The sequence below is a fragment of the Callorhinus ursinus genome, unplaced genomic scaffold (genome assembly GCF_003265705.2).
Source record: "Callorhinus ursinus isolate GAN/ISIS: 27379988/994484 unplaced genomic scaffold, GSC_fseal_2.0 scaffold19, whole genome shotgun sequence".
Classification (NCBI taxonomy): domain Eukaryota; kingdom Metazoa; phylum Chordata; class Mammalia; order Carnivora; family Otariidae; genus Callorhinus; species Callorhinus ursinus.
In genome coordinates this window covers 14,171,060-14,189,472 of record NW_027397081.1, presented here as the reverse complement: position 1 = coordinate 14,189,472, position 18,413 = coordinate 14,171,060, and the positions used below count along the sequence as shown (strand labels likewise).

The 18,413-nt window shown below is 53.3% G+C and overlaps 1 protein-coding gene across 2 annotated transcripts in view; it reads left to right on the top strand.

Moving 5' to 3' along the window:
- DSCAML1 (DS cell adhesion molecule like 1) overlaps positions 1 to 18,413 on the top strand; it is a 341,143-nt gene that overhangs the window by 266,552 nt on the left and 56,178 nt on the right. For both annotated transcript variants that reach the window (XM_073903814.1, XM_073903815.1), the window contains 2 exons: positions 16,988 to 17,187; positions 17,844 to 17,940. In XM_073903814.1, coding sequence (XP_073759915.1) covers positions 16,988 to 17,187; positions 17,844 to 17,940 — 297 coding nt within the window. The remainder of the gene's footprint in view (positions 1 to 16,987; positions 17,188 to 17,843; positions 17,941 to 18,413) is intronic.

Genomic DNA, 18,413 nt, shown 5'->3' with positions numbered 1-18,413 from the left:
ACTGACCCTAATCCCTACTTTAGCCAAACAGAAAAAAGAAAGTAAAGACATCAAAGGGACATACATCATAAAAAGCATCCAAGTGTCAAACCGGACATTTGTGGTTGGCTTCTCTTGGGGAGTGTCTATATCATTGACCCCTACAGTTTCCAGTGATAACTCAGTAGATCTTCACTGAGCACTCACTAAGTAGGTCGACTAAACTCCACGACTAAGAGCATAGACTTTAGAACCGGACAGGCCTGGGTTCAAACCCCAACTCTGCCACTTGATAGCTGTGAAGTCTTGGACGGTGATCTCTGCAAAGCCCCAATTTCCTCCTCGATAAGTGTGGGATTAGAGTACTTTTTACGCATCAGAAAGGTTTAAATGAGACATGCACTCATAACAATTAATACAATATGTGGCACCCAATATCATGCAATATAATTGATAGTAATCATTTGTTTTAGAGGCTGAATATCTAGTGGTGAGTAAGACAGAGTTGCTGTTTTCAGGGAATTTAGAATCTTGAGGAGGAGGTAGACACAGACCCCAAACAACTATCATGCACAAAATGACAAGTACCTTACAAGGCTACAAACAAGGTGATACAAAGAGAATCAGGGAAGGAGAAGTCAATTTTAACTTTGGGGTGAATGAGGAAGTGACAAGAAAATCTCCACAAAGGCAATAGTCTTAAGTGGGGCTTAACAAACCCAAGGATTCTGGCAGGTACCAACACTGACAGATGTCATTCCATCCCAGAGGAAAAAGCGCAGCAAGGATGTGGAGGCAGGGCAGTCCACGAGTGTCATCTGGCGAGCTGGGAGCTTAGGTGTCTGGTGGAGACTGAAGGGAGGATGGACAGGGAAGATGAAAGTTCAGGTGCTTGTGGACTTTGGAAGCTAAACACTTTCTTTCTAAGTAGCATTGACTTTTGATATCAGGCAGCGAACCAGAGTTCCAGGAGCCCAGGGGTCTGACGGGAGTCGGAATTCCAGTGACCATTGTTGGCAACCAACGAGGCCCGACTGGCCCCGATGGCTCCCTGACCCCCAGAGTATTGGCGTGAGCTGAGCCTGCGATCGCCTGAGCTTATAGCCCAGCCTTGCTGCTGTCGCAGGCCTGCACATCATAGTTTATAGAGTTCTTCCTATGCCTGGCCTGTGAGGTCAGCAGGCAAGAGCTCCTTCCTAGAGAAGGTACAGCACTGGATCAAGGTCAATGGGTGATAGAGTCCCAGCTGAGACCAGAACTTGCCTCTGTGGGCTCATGGTTTGGCAGGAAGTGCAAAGACCCAGAGTCAGAAGATGCTGGTCCTGGCTCCGTGACTCACCAGCCACGTACTCAAGAGCTGTCCCTTCCCTTCCCTGGGCCTCGGGGTTCTCATCTGAACAATAAGAGGCCTGCGCTAGAATCTGGTCACTAACTGATCCCAAGGTCCTTTCCAGCTCAAACAGTCTATGGTTCTAGCAGTGCACATGGTCCTTTCAGGATGTCAGACCTCCTCCCAGCACTTGGTTAAAAATAAATATAATTAACGAAAGAAAATACCACATCCAGCTACCTTTTATCTCCCTTTTAAAATGAAAAAAAAAAGAGAGAGAGAGAGAGATAATGACCAAAAGGGGGAGAAAGCAATCCCTCCTCCAACTGGCAGATAGGAAAAAATAAATAAACCATCTTCAAAAAGAATGCTTTATGGAGAGGCAGGTAAAAAGCCAGGCTGCTTAGTCTGGGGTCTGGGGTACCAGGGGCTGGCTGTGTTTTGATGTCACCATACCTGGATGTGCCTCCCTGGACTCAGAGGCCCTCTTGTGCCGCAGGTTACCTGATTAGACAGGTTCTGTTATATCCCCCAAGACTCTCCTCCACTTTGTAAAGGCTCCAGTGACTGGGCCGAGGCAGAACCCATGGCCAATTAAACCCATTGGGCTCTTTGTTTGGTCTGAGTTTTGATTTGTTTGTTTAGCAAAATGTCAGACCAATTAAAGCCAGATCCAAGAGCCCTCCACAAGCACACACCCAGCTGCAGAGTCGCTGGAAGGCAGGAGGCCGGAGGATGGAGCCAAGTGAGGACTGGAGGAGGGGCGAGGCCCATGCTAGGGAGAGAAGTCCCAGGCCTGGGTAGACAGGGTCCGCTTACAGAGGGCAGGATACAAAGCCTCGGAAAGACAACCGTGTATCCCGTGACCCAAGATGGTCCTAATTTCAAATTTGCCCAAAGGAAATTCTTGCTTGTCAGGCAGAAGCAGCAGCTCCCTTGCACCCAGTGACTGGGGTTCCTGCCCTAGAGGGCTTCTTCTGCCTTCGTCAGCCCCTGCCCCTCCCACACGGCAAGGAGTCTATGGCAAAGGGAATGGCTACCCAGAGCTCACGACCCCCTTTCTAGACCACGTTCCAGGTGCCCAGGGGATTCCCTGCCCAAATGCCCCAAGCTGACCTCTAGGATCTTCCGCAGTGTCTTCCCCAATCTCTCCTCCCAAGGATGGGCCCCACCACCAGCATGACCCCTAGACCTAAGGGATGGCTCTTTTCAGGGCATGCAGAAGGAGCCTGGACGTGTGCATTGGGATGCCCACACACATACTCGTAAGGGCTGTCTCAGCACACAAGAAGAAACGGGCATGAAGAAGCCAAGCAACTGGCCCAAGGTTTTCCTCTGTGGTCCCTGGTGTAGGGCCTATCTCCTCACCAGCCTGGAGCTCCTTGAAGGCCGGGCTGGTTTTCCTTTCCCTCTGTGGGAATGCCTGCCTCTGGCACCCAGCTCGGCAGAGGCCTCTGCCCACCCTGGCCTGCCTCACTGGGACAACAGGCCGACTGACCTCAGCCCCTAGGTCTGGTCCAATCCTACACGGCATCATGGGTCACCCCTTTGGTGCTCCCCTCTGCCCTTATGAGTCTCCCTGATTGGCTGAGGGATGGGTAGGACAGCCTCCCTGTTGGATCTGCCGTCAGGGGAGGAGGCAGGCAGCAGAGCAGGACAATGCTTGGCCTCCGAGTCACACCGGTCTGGGGCTGACGCTGGTCCTGCCATAGCCGGGGAGTTTAGCCACAGTACTTACCCCCCCCCACCCCCAGTGCTGGTCATCAGTCAGCCTCACCTGCCCAGCCTCAGGGCAGCTGAGGGAGGCCCACCCTGGTCTGTGCCAAGCCGGGAATCTCTGCAAGCCTGGGGCCTGGCCTCCAGTAAGGGGGTGGGGGGAGGGAATGAACCATTGCCATGATTTCCATGGCAATGATTATCCAGCTGGCTCTTTGGCCTTATTGATTTTCAGACTTCATAGAATAAGGAGCAGCACTTTGTCTCCTGCTTCATCAAACAGGGGCGAGAAACGAGGCTGGACATATCCTGTCTCCAGGCCAGGCTCTGTCCTACCCTCCCCACCCTGTGCGTGACCCAGGGACACCAAAATGAAATGATGGCTTAGGGGACAGGAAGGTCCCACACAGGGAGATGGGAGCCCTGATCTCTTGTGTCAGTGTCCCCCACTACACGCTGAGTAAACTGGGGCCAGTCACTTCGTCTCCCCAGACTCAGTTTACTCCTCTGCTAAGAGAAGTCCCAACCCCTGTCCCCTTCCCTCGGCCCCGAAGACAGGAACGGAGCTTGACAGACAGGCCACCTTCTGCTGTGCTGATGGAGACCAGGCGGGGCATGCGGTACCAGTTGCAGGACCTTGCCTTCAGAAGCCAGAGCCCTCGGGGTTTCGGGGCGTTAGAGATAAAGACAAGCCTGAACCAAAGACACGTGGGCCCCTTACTGACCTCAAGAGGCCACCAGTGTCTTTGGAGCATGTCACATCACATGCCAAACCGAGCCCCAAAATGGTCCTTTGTACAAAGTTTCGAGGTAGAATGAAAGTCTCCGTGTGGAACAGCCCCCTTCCCTGGCCCCTCTTCTCCTCACCATGACAAGCCAGGTCGACAGACAAGCAGAGGAGGGTTTTATGGAAGGGACAGCAGGAATGGCCCTGCCCGTGCGACCCCCACTCCCAATCTGAAAGTGCTTGTGCCCAGAGACGTCTTGTCCCCAGGCTCACTGGGGTCCTTATTATCTCCTTGCTAGAGGCTTTAGGCAGTGGTGGCAGACAGTCCCCATGACCACGAGCACAGGAGAGCGTCCAGATGGCTCTGGGCTCTAAGGTGTCCTTCAAGGCCTTCCTTATGTTCAGCCCCATCAGATCTAATGAAGAACAGAATTTTGTGCATCCTACATGCTAATCAAGGAAAAGGTGCAGTAAACATTTTGAGACACGAGGGAGCTGGGGTTCTCACTGGGTGGCTCAGTTTACTGGATGAGAATATTCAGGCAAGCAAGGAGCAGAAGCAGTGCCTTTAAACCCTGCCCTAAGTTAGGAGCCCAGGTCTGCTCCCCCATTTATGAGCAGAGCCTCTCTGGAAGGTAGGGGCAGAACAGATTGTTAGATCAGTCAAGCAGTAAACAGGCACTTTCTGATTAAATCCCCACTCCGGCCCCCCAGGAACTTATAGACTAGCGAGGAAGCTGGAACCAACCTTCAGGAAACAAGGCAAGATCACGTGCTAAGGGGTCTGGCTCTACAAGCGCAATGTTAGGTCAGGGAAGGAAAAACCCAGTGTGGACGGACATGATCACACAGAGCTTTCTAGAGGAGTGGGACTTGAGCCTTAAAGAAGAGGTGGCGGAAGGAATAGCATGAGCAAAGGCTCTGGGGTAGGAAGCTGTGCGGGAGGCCATGAGGAGAACCTCTAACGAGAGGGTGGCAGCCCGGGATGAGGGAGAGAGCTTGTGGAAATAGTGGCACGGAAGTCTGCACGTGATACTAGGATCGTGAGCAGGGAATGGAGAGAAAGGGGGACTCTAAGGGTCATTATGAAAGAACAAGCACTAGGCATTGACGCTGGGTTGGACTCGGAGCTGGGAGAGCCAAGGCTTGAAGCCGAGATGAGCAGCACCATGGGGCCACCAGTAGAAATGCAGTCGATGACGATGGAGAGATGGTGTGTTCACTTTGGCCAGGTCCAGGTGGGACGACGGGGTGCTCTGAGGCAGCTGGATACTAGCTGACACTCTGCCAAGATTTCTACCTAGAGCGGCACGCTCACCCAGACACCATCCTCGCTCCCCATGGGTGACTCACGAGTCATTGCGTAGCTGGCAGGTGTCCTGTCCTGGGCCAGAAAGGATGAGCCTGGTGGGCAGACTGGAGAATCCCCCCACACCCTGGACCCCAATCCCTGCCCAGCCCTTGGGAATTCCAGCTTGGGACCACCAGGCTTCCGTCTGGCCTCTCAGGCCTACGGAGCCTCAAGATGTGGTGGGATGGAGATTCTGAAGATTCTCTCCTACTCATGTTTGCTCGTGTCCAGGCCTGCCGCCGTTCATTCATCATTCAGTAGTCATGGAGCACTTACCAAGCACCTATCCCTGGTGTTGGGGGGAAGAGTCGAGTACGTGTGGCCCTGGCACACCAGGCTGTGTGTGGGGTGGGAGCGTAATGGGGAGTGGACTCCCCATGGCACAAGCAGAGCAAAGCCCACACCACGTCCCACCTCAGGAAGCCCCTCCAGCTCCATGCAGGAAAGCTGGGAGCAGTCCTCCCTGCCACTTGGCACAAAGATCTCTCTCACACCCTAGATCCCTGTATTACTTTACAGGGACCTCTGTAACAAAGCACCACAGACCAGATGGCTTAAAAACCCAGAAATGCGTTCTCCCCCCCCACCACCCCATGCTGGGAGGCTAGACGTGCAAAATGCAGAAGTCAGCAGGGCTGTGCTCTGTGTGCAGGGTCTAGGGGAGCATGCTTCCCTCTTCAGGTGGCTCCCAGCTGTCCTTGGCAGGGGGTAGGTGCCCCGCTCCGGTCTCTGCCTCCACCTCACATGCTTCTCCCTGTGCGTCCTCACACCATTTTTGCTCTGAGCATCTCCCCTCTAAGGACACCAGTCACATTGATTAGGGGCCCATCCTGCTCCAGTAAGATGTAATCAAGATGTAAGCGAAGATGGCATCTACAAAGACCCTACTTCCAAATAAGGTCACATTCACAGGTACCAGAGGTTAGGACTTGACATATGTCTTTGGGGAGACACAATCCAACCCCTAACAATACCCATGCTGGGTGATTTATTCGATAACTTCATGCTTTCCAGAACTCTGACAGCTGAAATGTCATCCCTCCCAACACCCTACAACTGTCCTTGTCTGGATGCAACCAGTCTCCTAGCCAGAAACTCCTGTGTACAGAACTCTAGAGCCGGGGGTCAGCAAACCGGGCCCGAGGCCAAACGTGGCTAACTGCCACTTTTGCTGGAAGGCACCCACGCCCATTCTTCACGTCTTACTGTCCAGGGCTGCTTTCCAGCTACAATGGCAGGGCTGAGTCATCTTAACAAAGACCTACGGCCTGCAAAGTCTAAAATGTTTACTATCTGGCCCTTTACAGAAAAACTCTGCTGACCCCTGCTCAAGGGTGTTCCCAGTGATGACCCGGAAGGGCCTTCCAGATAACTAAAGATGGCGTTACCGTCAGGATTCTGATGTTCAGGGTAATTTCACAGTGTTCTCTCATCTCTAAAATGGGAATAAAAATACCACCCACCACCCACCTTCTCGGGTCGTGGGGAAGAGGAGGAGGAAGAATTTAATGAGATAATTCATGTAAAGCATTAATCAAGGCGCATGGCAGATAACAAGCATTCGATACATGTTAGCTCTTCTTATGATTACTATCATTTTCCCAACATTCTGGGGAGAGAAGAGGGCCAGAGGCAGGGGAGAAGCAGGTCCCCCACCCTGCCTTGAGAATACACCCCGAGTCTGCTCTTGGACTCCTCGACAAGCAGCCAAGAGAAGAACTGACTGACCCCATTTTACAGCTGGAGACGGCAAGGCCTGGTGAATGGGAGGGTCTCAAAGGGGACCACCCTGGAGCAGAAGCAGGTCTGCAGTCTGAGTCTCAAAAAGCCCACCCTTCGTGACCCTCACCCCCACCCCCTTCACACACACACACACACACACACACACACACACACACACACACTCACTCACACGCTGTTCTTGCCAGGTGTGCCCCGCCCCCCGTCCCAGACACAAGCAGTGGACAGCTAGGATCCCATGGGCCCCCGGCTCACCAGGCATCTCCCCAGCACCCCTCAGAGCGAAGCTGATTGCTTCCACGCAATTTGAATTCATCTCATGCTTCAGGTGGAGCTTGGCTAATCAGGGGAGACATGAAGCCGAAGTGGGTGCAATCAAATTAACAACACTATGGCCCTGGCTCTTTAAGAAGAGTGAAAACAAAGCAGAAACCAGAACGCACCCCCCCCCCCCGCCCCCTCCAACCAGCTCTTCCCTGGGGAAGCCTGGAGCTGCTGCCTGGCTGAGCTCAGTGAGCTGCCACCCACCCCACCCCAGGCCCAGCACCCCACGTGCCAACAATGCCCCTTTGTGGAGGCTTATCTCACTCCGCCAAACAGGGCTACCGTTCTTGTCGTGATCTTGTTAACAAGGAGGAGACACAAACCTTTGGGGGGAGGGAGGGGAGTCGGCTGCACTGGGGGAAGGAGGGGCCCACTCACCTCAAATGGGTACATGTAATCCTTTCAGAAACAAAAGATGAGCGCTTCTGAGCCAGGAGGCTCCCTTCTTCTCTGACAAGTGGGTCCATAGAGCTCTCAGGAGCCTTCAGGGAATGGGTTGTCCCCTGGAAAATCCTCTCCCAAGGGGGCAGAGAGGGGGACACCCGGAAAACCGTTTTAGCCTGCCCAGAGCATCCTAATTGGCGAAAAGCTCCATGCAGATCCTGAAGGGATTTCAGTTAGACTCTCAGAAGGACTTCTGAAAAGTGAACTTCTTCCTTGGAGATAGTGAAGAACCACAGGACTTCGCTGCCCTTCTTCCAATCCTATTGGCTTTAAGATGGTCCTCCCTGCAGCGGAGGAAGGACCAGAGGGCAGGTACTAGAATGGGAGGGTCCTCAGCCCTGTCTGTAGTCCTTCCCCCAGACCGCGCGTGAGAATCACCCAGCTGGGGGTGGCTCTTAAGGAAATCTGTCGCCGGCCCCACTCTGGACCGATTAAATCTGAACCTCTGGGCATGGGGACTGTGCCATAAGATTTTTTTTTTTTTTAACTTTCCAGATAATTTGTACTTGTAGCCAGGCCTGAGGACCTCCTCAAACCTCTCCCCCCAGGCCTCCCACCTAAGAGAGCAGAATAGCCTAACCCCTTGGTCTCCTGGTTCCCAGACCAATCTTCTCCCCGCAGTGTTCACTGCATTTCTCCTCAGAGAAGCTGGGCTCTTCGCGCGCCCCTTCCTGGCTACCTGCGCCCCTGTCCACTGCGCTGCTCTGGCCCATGTCACATTGTGGGTAAAAACCGTGGGCACCTGGGCTAAGTCCTGCCTCTGCCACTTACTAGCTGTGTGACCTTGGGCAGTTTACTTCTCTAAGCCTCAGTTTCCCTATCAGAAAAGTGGAAACCAAAACGAGGTCGTTGGGGGACTAAGCGAACGGACACACGTAGAAGAACGCGGGACAGAGCTGACCCACAGGCAGAGCCCTCAGCAGTGGAAAAAGCACCGTGAGGACCACAGACTCCCGCCCAGCAACGGGGTGGAGAGGCGGGGCCCCGCGCTTCCTTTTGGAATGCAACATCCCTTGCTTTCTCCACACTTGATCTGGCCTCTCCCCACAGCCAGGGGCGTTCCCGTCCTTTCTTCCACGTTCTCCTTCCCACACACACTGCTCCTCTCCTTTGGGTATTCATAACTGAATCTTCCCTCCCTGGTGACTTGGGGACTTGTCAGAAACACCAGCTGAGCTCCAGTCACCAGGCGGAAGAGAGGGAGGGAGACAGAGACAGAGGAAGGCTGACTCACCGCCAGCTAACTCCTGCCCCCAGCCCCCCGCCCCGCCTCGCCTAGCCTCCTGGGCCTGCCACCCCAGCCCCACTCCAGTTTCCAGGCTCCTTCCACACTCCCCCAGGACTCATCTGCACTACGTCATCCCCACCCAGTTCCCTGCTCCTGGGATAAAGCCCAGAGTGGGAGAAAAATCAACCAGGCAGAAGGAGAAGGCTGGACTAAAACCAGAGGAAAGGGAGCCGATGACTTAGGGGACTTGGGGCTTGGTCTCCTTCCTGCCACTTACCAGCTGTGTGGCCTTAGACAAACCACTTAGCCCCTGTGAGCCTCCGCTTCCCACTGGTAATGTAGAGGCTAATAACCCCAGACCACCTCCTTAACAAGAGTGAAGCTCCTCACAAAGGATGCTCCGGGGCTATGCAAACTGCAAGGAGCAGACCTCCCCCCAACCCCCGACTCTGCCCCAGCCTGTGAAGCGGGACCCCAGAGAAAGTCAGCTGGAGGAGCAAGGGAGGGCCGAATAGATGCAGTTGACTATCCCCATGGCAGCATCTAGAGGCCCAAGAACCCCATCTCCAAGCCTGGGTTTGGTCGGGAAGTCTGTGGATGCTGGGGGTGAGCAAGGAAGCTGAGCTGTCTGGCGGTGTTTTAAAAATCTATCAGCCTCTCACATCAAATTAAAATGTAAATAGCAGCTGGTCTGGGCAGGACCTCAGGGGTGACAGGAGCCGGCCTGTGAGTAATTTCACAGACGGGAACCGGTTACATCAGATTCTGACAACTGTCTTGTTTCTGAAATTGATTTCCTCTCCCCTCGGCTTGCTGCCCCAGGAGGGTCCAGGAGCGAGGGGAGGGGGTGATCTGCTCAGCCTGGTGCCTTCCTCCTCTCCACGGCGCCTGCCAAGAAGGCCCTGGTGGAACCAGGAGGAGAAAATCTGAAATTTCTGCATGGCTGTAAGGCAGTGGCCTGGGTGCCAAATGCCCAGCAAGGCTCCTCCCTGCCTTGGAGTGAGTCTAACCTTGGACCTAAGAAGGTGGACCCAGGGCACTGGTGGGGAACAGGAGAGGTAGGTGTCCTGCGCTTGGGAACTTTCCACAAATATGCTGAGTCCTCAACAGAGATGCTTCTGCCCTGGTGAGTGTCCCCGCCAGAGACAAGGGTACAAGGACTCTGCAGTATATGGCATGCACCATGCCAGGGATCTCTCTCAATGCCCATAGGAGGGACAACTGTAATGACATGGGGTGTCAGGGAGTCATCTGTGGCCTCTACCAGGCTTGCCGCAATTTGGCCATGCATAGTGCCAGGCACCATACCGAGCACTGGGGCTGTAAAGCTTTGATAAAGACTGGCTCGGTTCACACAGGACTTCCTTCGGGACCCAGGGAAATGTGCCACCCTCTCCACCTAAAGGGGCCATATTGGAAGGAGCTATGTATTAAGAGGCGGCTGGCCTACATGGGTCTCCTTGATGCCTCTAGGCCCAGCCCTTCCCTGTTCCCAAGTCCCCAGAGAATCTCCCCCTGCACCCCTCTTTGTAAAAAGAAATTAGGTTTTCCTGGCTGTTAATTGAATTACACTGCAGGAAAGCAGAGAAATTGTATCTCATTAAAGCCTCCTGTGTCCTATTGGAGCATCATGTTGCCTATGTGGCTGCTATTAGCATTTGTCACAGAGGACTCAGCCCTGTGCGTACAATCCCTTCCTCTCCTCCCCTGCTGTGCTCCTAAAGCTGCCACCGTCCCTGATGCCTGCCCTGGGAACATCCTGCTGGGGCTGCCCACCACAGAGAAGCCCCAGCTCTTTGGTGACAGCCAAATTCCATTTTCCAAAGCCAGAGACTCTGTGCATGCACGGCAGACAGACAGACTCCAAGAGGTGGCCGTCCCTCACAACCACAGTAGCAGGGACTTAGGGAAGAACTGCCTTCTGGAAGCCTCGGTCTCCTCATTTGAAAAATGGGGATAATAAGACTTCTTATGGTTGTTGCTGAGGGGGGATCATTGAGCAATAAGCCAAGAGGCAAAGCATCCAGGTTATTGCCTGCTCCATCATGGGCATCACAGGCCCAGGGAGGCCGTGGAGTTTAGTCAAGAAACACGGTACTGTCAGTATGTGGTACATGGTAAGTTCGAAGTAAAAGGTCATCATAAAAGTGTGTGTGTGTGTTTGGAGGGAGGGTGCTGTGGGTAGATGTGCCTTAGACAGTCACGTCAGGTTATTGACATGCAACTGACAATTGCATCATGTTATGTGTATGTGACACCATGTATGAGTCTGTGGTCAAGACATCAGAGCACAGGCAGTGACGGTGACTGTGTTTGTGACTTTGGGGTGTATTTTTATCACTGCTTTTCGTGTGTGTATCTTTGCTCCCATAGGTGGGTGACTGAACATGAACATCTCTAGGGAATTTTTGGGGAGTCTGCCTGCAACCCAGAAAGCCCTCTGGGGCACAGCTGAGCCTCGGTGCTATGAGGGTTCAGGTTCAATTCTGTTTGTGTCTGTGATTCAGTGGAGCACAGAGACCTTATGATCCAGAACAAGAAGCAAAGGGGAAGCGGAGGGAAGAGGAGAGCAGGTGGGGTGGGGCAGCGGCCACCCTGGACCCCCCTCTCTGGGGGGCTGTCTTGTTAAGCCCATCTGTACAGCAGCCGAGAGGGCTGGGGCCCCCAGTTTGTGGGCACAAGAGGGCACTGGGGCTCTTGGAGGCCGGGGACAAGTCAGGGGAAGGGGCACAGGGGTAGAGTTCTCAGTTCTGGTATCGGCAGGGAGACTGGGTAGGGGAGAGAGAAGGGAGGAGGCAGGTTCTCTGCTTCTTGCCTAGGGCAGAGGGCTCAAGACACCTAAATGTGAGGGGAAGAGTATGCTGAGCCAGATTCCCAGACCATCTTTTCCTCTCTCCAGAGACCCAGACACCCCCAAGGACAAGGTCCCCCAATCCTGCTGGGATCTCTTCTACAGTGCCCGAGATTGCCTACCTCTGGTGCAGGAACTCACTGCCTCCCAATGCAGCCCTCTCCCTAAACAACAAAAACTACCAGCAAATTCCTTCTTGGGCCAAAGAGGAGGTCTGTCCTTCTCCCTTTATCAAAGAACTCTTGTGTCTTGTCCCCATCTTACTCCCTGCAAGTTACAGATGCCTGGTTTTCAGCCACTCTTCAAATGGCACGGTTTGAAACGTGTCCATCTTCCTGGTCACACTCCAGCTTGTTAATGTCCTCCGTCAAGTGGAGTGCCCAGAACCAGCCCTCGTGAGTCCTCTGGAGCTTGTGCTTATAATGCTAAAGAACTGGGGACTCGTTCTCCCAGCCTTGCCTTAGCTTCCTCCTCCAGGGCGGCAGCTCTGTGTGGTAAGCACTGCCCTCTGCCATCTAACCGCCTCTCAGATGCCCTGCTGTTTACTAGTGTGCCCTCAGTTTCTTCATTTGTAAAAAGAAGGGTGCAGGTAGATGCTCCATACCCATGCCATTCAACAAAAACAAAATGCGAGCCACATCAGTAATCTGAACGCTTCTCGTCGCATGTTTAAAAAGTAAAAAGAGACAGCTGAGATTTATTGTAATAGTAAACAGTTGACCTTGAACAACACAGGGGGGAGGGGTGCCACCCCCCAAAGCAATAAAAAATCCAAATATAACTTTTGACTCCCCCAAAACCTAACGACTGATAGCCTACTGTGGACCAGAAACCTTACTGATAACATTAACAGTCGATTAACACCTATTTTGTATGTTGTATGTATTCTCTACAGTAGTCTTTTTTTAATTTTTTAATTTTAATTTTTATTTTTTTTAAAGATTTTATTTATTTATTTATGAGAGACAGAGGGAGAGAGAGAGAGAGAGAGAGAGAGAGAGAAGCAGAGGGAGAAGCAGGCTCCCAAGGAGCAGGGAGCCCGATGCGGGACTCAATCCCAGGACCCTGGGGTCGTGACCTGAGCCGAAGGCAGACGCTTAACCATCTGAGCCACCCAGGCGCCCCTTCTCTACTGTAGTTTTATAGTAAAGTCAGCTAAAGAAAAGCAAATGTTCTTAGGGAAATCATAACGAAGAGAAAATACATTTACAGTGCTATATACTTATTATTTATTTATTTATTTATTACTTATTTTTTTAAATCCGCATATAAGTGAACCCATGCAGTTCAAATCCATGTTATTCAAGGGTCAACCATATTTTATTTAACTCAATGTATCTAAAATATTAACATGTAACCAATGTAAAATTATTAATCATATATTTTACCTTATTGTTTTCTTCCTATGTGTTTGAAGCCCAGTGTGTGTCTACCACCTTACAGCACATCTCAGTTCTGCAGAGGCTATGTTTCAAGTGCTCAGTAGCCCATGTGGCTCATAACTGCCATATCGAACATTATCTGGGCTCTCCAACTCTAGGGCTCTGGGATTCTGTGGAATAGCCTGGCAGGTCACATCTTAAGGAGGGCATGTGCTTATCTGGTGCTTTTTGTGGACCAGGAGCAGGGCAGGAGAGCCCTCGGGTCCCTATTTGCCCCCATAACGACTCTGTGGGTGGAGGTATCCTGTCTTCATATCACAGGTGATGAGCCTGAGGCTCACAGAAGTTGTCTGTAGTGTGTTGAAGGCTACATACTGGTGAAGACACAAGTAGAACCCACGCCTGCCTGGCCTCCAACCCCTTCAAGCTGGTGGGGAGCCACAGAAGCAGCCTCCTCTTCTTAGATGGGCTCCCCTCAACATGCTCTGAGCTTTGAGGCTATGAGGACAGCATTGGGTTGTGTTGCATGATGCTCATTGCAATAACAGTGGGGAAGGGAACACACCCCAGGCCCCAAGTGCGGTTGTTACTCAGAGCTGAAGGACAAAGTGCGATCTCTGGAGGCCCCATTGTTTCTGGTTGCCCCCATGTCTGTCTCTTTAAACAAACGTGATTGGGAAGATTCCCTGGGTGGGACTGACATGTATAGATGCACAGGTTGTGCATCTGCTCAAAGCTGCATAGCCTAAGGGGCAAGTGGAGTCTGAAACCCAGTTCCTGCTCCACTGGCCAAACTATGGCTCTCGGCACCGGGCTGCATCCAGCCAGATAGGTGCCTTTATCATTCACACTCGTGCCCTGGACAGGCTACCACAGCTCTGCCTAGAGAGCAAAACAGGGATGTGCTGCAAGTTTCTTGTTCTGTTGCAGAGACTTGAAGTCCTCCTTCCAGAGAAAGACTTTTCCTTTCCCCCTACTTCTCAGGCCTCTGACCTCTGCTGACACTTGACGCTGCTCCCACCCCCCCACGCACATGCATGCATGTATGCGTGCATGCGCGTGCGCGTGCGCGCGCGCGCGCACACACACACACACACACACACACACACACACACACTTCTGCAGGACATCCCCCAGCTCCTCCGTGGTTTCAGCAGCATCTCAGAAGCAGAACTCCTCTTCCCCAGGAAGGCCTCAGGGCTTGGCCCACCCAGGGTTCCCCAGCCCCCATCTCTGACCATTCACAGCCCCTGCGCCCCTGCCCCCACACCGGGTGCATTTCAGTCCTCCAGAACTAATGGTGGTATCTGCAATGCAAAGCCCGACTTGTTGATGTAAAATCTTACTCTATATTCTACCCAGGTTTATACGAGTGAATTATGCAAATCTTTGACGGAAAATATTCCTTCACACATCCTTGAGAGTGTAAAACCTTAGTCAATAATTCATACTTGGATGTCTCTGACTGCAGGCTTTTTCTTCATTATAACTTGCACCTCGTTATTTGTCTTTCACGTTTTATTGTATATCCTGGTGTAATGCTGTGCATTATAAAATTTATCTGCTTCATTATTTGATGAGCTGGGGCTGAGGATTGGCTGAGAGGCTGGCGCAGGGGCCGGGGGCCAGGGCTGCCCTAGGTGTCGAGTCCCATATGACAGCAGGCAGAGGCGGTGGCTGGCTGCACGGTGTGATTTCAGGGGCACCAGACACCACCCTTCATCCCCCACACTTGCTCCAGATGTCTCCTCGCCCAGTGACGGGTGTCTCAGGACACATCGTTATGGCTGCATGGCTTCCTGTGTCCTTAGGAGTCAGGTGACCCAGGAGAGTTTGCTGGGAAGAACTTTGAGTAGGTCTTTAAAGCTGGAAGGGAGAGAGATCCTGAGGACGCTGGGAGGGAAAGAAAGGGTCGGCCACTGAAGCAGAGCGGGAACACGGTGCCCCAGAGGGGAGCCGGGGGCTGGTTGGACAGAGGAGATGGGGAGCTCTCTTGCACAATTGCCCAAGCAGGCCAGTGATGGGGTCTGTGAGGTGCTCCTCTGCAGAACTCAGTGTGAGGAGGGGCCCTCTCCCCCCGCGGGTGGGGGCGGGAAGGTGGAATGGTGTCTGATTCTTACAGTCTCACAGTCAAGCACTGCCCAGCCCAATGTGCGGGCTCCAGGATGGCTAATGGGCACCGTGGGTGGGGTAAGAGCCCCTGGGGACCTGTACTCTGAGAGGCAGATTTTCCCAGGAAGGTAGTGAGGAAAAGACCAGGACGAAGACAGTCTTCCGGTTGCATCAGACCCCTCGCCTTTCCGAGGTCTGCCTCTGCTCGGGGAGGTCCCACTGGCTCGGGTACCCTTTCCTCCCCATCGACGCCCCGCTGTGTCTGGTGTGCATTTCCCCAGCCTAACACCTACCATTCTGTGCTGGAATCGCTAGTCTTGTTGTCTGTTCTCACTGCCGCCATGAAACTCCTTGAGATCCGATGTGTCCTGTTCATTTAGATCCCAACACAAGGCCTGGCACATAATAGGTGCCCCAAAAATGCTTGTAAAATGGCTGGATGGTGCCTTCCCAGACAGCCCTCAGTCACGGGTAATTTCTCCTAATACCTCTGGGCAGTACTCTTCACATCTTCCTCATCTTCCTGTTGCGTATGCAGGTGTCTTGCTCCCCCTCCCTTCCCCCACTCCTCCCCCTCCTCCCAGGCAAGGACCCTGTCTCACATCATGTGTGCTGCCCCCCAAGCCTGGCACAGTGCCATGTACTGGCATAGGCACTCGATACAGATTTGTTGAATTGCATGGAGGAGGATGGGGGTGGGATTTCACTGGCAGCCAAGATCATCTTTCCCTCTGCTACTCTCCTCCTGCTGCTGCTGGCCAAGGTGCTCAGGCCCAGGAAAGGGTCAAGATCTAGAAGCTTCTTTTCAGGGCAGTGGGAGGGGTGTCCTGATGGCCAGCTGGGGCCTTGGTTGTTTCACGATGATTTTCCCAGGTCAGCGGTGGAGGTGGCTGTGGGGAGGGTCACAGACCGGTTAGCACTGCCGGGGGGACCTTAATCGTGAAGATGCTCGCCATGCTTTTCTGTTGCGTTTTGTTTGGAAGAACAGGGGAGTTTCTCAGCAGTTTGAGAGGAGCAAACCAGCTGAGCCAGAGCCGTGGAGAGAGCCTGAGCCACGAACACAAAGCAGAGGCCCCAGTGCTTTAGAGCAGGGCTCCTAACCCGGGGTCCAGAGACCACCCCCCAAAGAAAGTCCATGAATCTGATTCAAGGAGTCCATGAATTGTGGTCAGAAAAGAGGGCACATCTTTTCTTCCACTAACTTGTAACTGAAATGTAGTATTTCCTTCCATTTGAATATAAACAACAAAGCCCTGCAGCAGCAGGACCTGGGGCTCTCGCCCGGAGAAATCCACAGATGTTTTCACACTGCAGCTCCTGCACGTGTCTCCACATATCGCTCATGCTCATCGCTGTTACAACATTGTGCTGCTGTAGCTCAGCACTAGATCGTATTTGATAAAGAGTAATAACTAACATATATTGATATATGATATACTATATGAAAAGTTTGCTTTTGAAGGTTTTTAATATTTGTATAACTGTACTTCAGTATATCTGGTTCCCTTTGTAATTCTATGTATATTGTGCATTTTAAAGCATTCTGGAGAGGGGTCCGCGGAATATGAGAATCCCTGAAGAAGAGAGAGGCCACTCCAGTCATGGGTGGGGAGGGGGAAAGGGAGACAGGCCAGTGGGGTTTCTTGCAGCACCACTCCACAACTTTTACTGGACCCTGTCCCTGGGGCTGAGGCGCTCTGCGGGGAGGGGCAAGGCGGGGGGAACTCTGTGCAAGGCACACGCCCCTCCCCCAGCCTGGCCTCCCCACTTACTGGGGCCTCCTGCACCTCCTCCCCTCCCCAGTCCCAGCCATGATCACCTCCCACCCCAACACCACCATCGCCATCAAGGGTCATGCGAAGGAGCTCAACTGCACAGCGCGGGGTGAGCGGCCCATCATTATCCGCTGGGAGAAGGGGGACACCGTCATCGACCCCGACCGAGTCATGCGGTATGCCATCACCACCAAGGACAACGGCGACGAGGTTGTCTCCACGTTGAAGGTGAGTGACCATGACCCAGTCTCAGGCGGACCCCAAATTTCAGAAAGTGGGGATCCCACAGTTTTACATCTGTATCTAATGGAGGTAAATGGGGATCTGGAAGCCCCTCCCCCAACCCCCAAAAGCACCCTCTCCTTCCTGCCTATTCAGGAACCTCTGCCGTAGAACCTCACTATGTCTCCTTCCTGACAACCCCACAGCCATTAAATGTGTGGAACCCTCAGCCCTTCTCCCTTTTCTGGAACCCCTGGTCTCCATCCTCCCTCCTGGACCCCTCAGCTCCTCCCTCCCTCTGGGACTTCTCAGTTCCTCCCCTTGTCATGGGCCCCTCAGCCCCCTTTTCCCTCCCTCCTGGACCCCTCAGCCCTTTCCTCCCTTCTGAGACCCCTCAGCCCCCTTGCCCCTTTCTCCTGGGACCCCTCGGTTCCTTTCTTTCTTCTTCCTGGACCCCCCTGCCTGGACTCTTCCAACCTCCATCCTTGGAACTTTCTGGGACGAGGAGCCCTTGACAAAGCCCCTTATGGGTCCCCCTCCCAGAAGAAGTGGCCTTGCTTATCCCCACGAGAGTGGGCCCGCTTCAGCAGACAAGTTCTAAAACACTCTCCCCATTTCCTCCCTCTCTCCCCATCCTCCTGCCCCTGCTGGCCACCTCCCAGCTCAAGCCAGCTGACCGTGGGGACTCTGTGTTCTTCAGCTGCCATGCCATCAACTCATATGGGGAGGACCGGGGCTTGATCCAACTCACTGTGCAAGGTACCCTCACCTGCCCCACCATTCCTTACCCCTTTCCCAGGGAGCCAGGTCCCCACTGCTAACTCCACCTCAAGAACAGGGGCATCACCCAAGCCGTGGTGGAGGATGATGGGAAGAGCCTTCGTCCACTCTCCCTTCTGGCCAGAGTAGGGCAATAAGGGCCCTTCCAGGCACACTTCAGACAGCAAGGTTTACTATGGTCACCATCACTGTAGAACACATTGCTGCTTCCAGAAGTGGAGGCATCTGGGTTTGTGGGCCCAGACCCTGGAGGAGATGAGAGAAGGGAAAGTCGAGCTGGGAAACGTTGGGAGCTCTGCATGGAGGACAAGCAGGCTCTCAGGTCAGAGGAAATCCCTACAAGAGGACCTGTCCTCCCTCAGGCCAAGGAAGAGAGGGTAACAAAGCAGGAGACCAAGCTTGGCCCCCTCTCTGGCTCTGAGCCCTGCTGCTGGGCCTCCCAGTCCCACCTT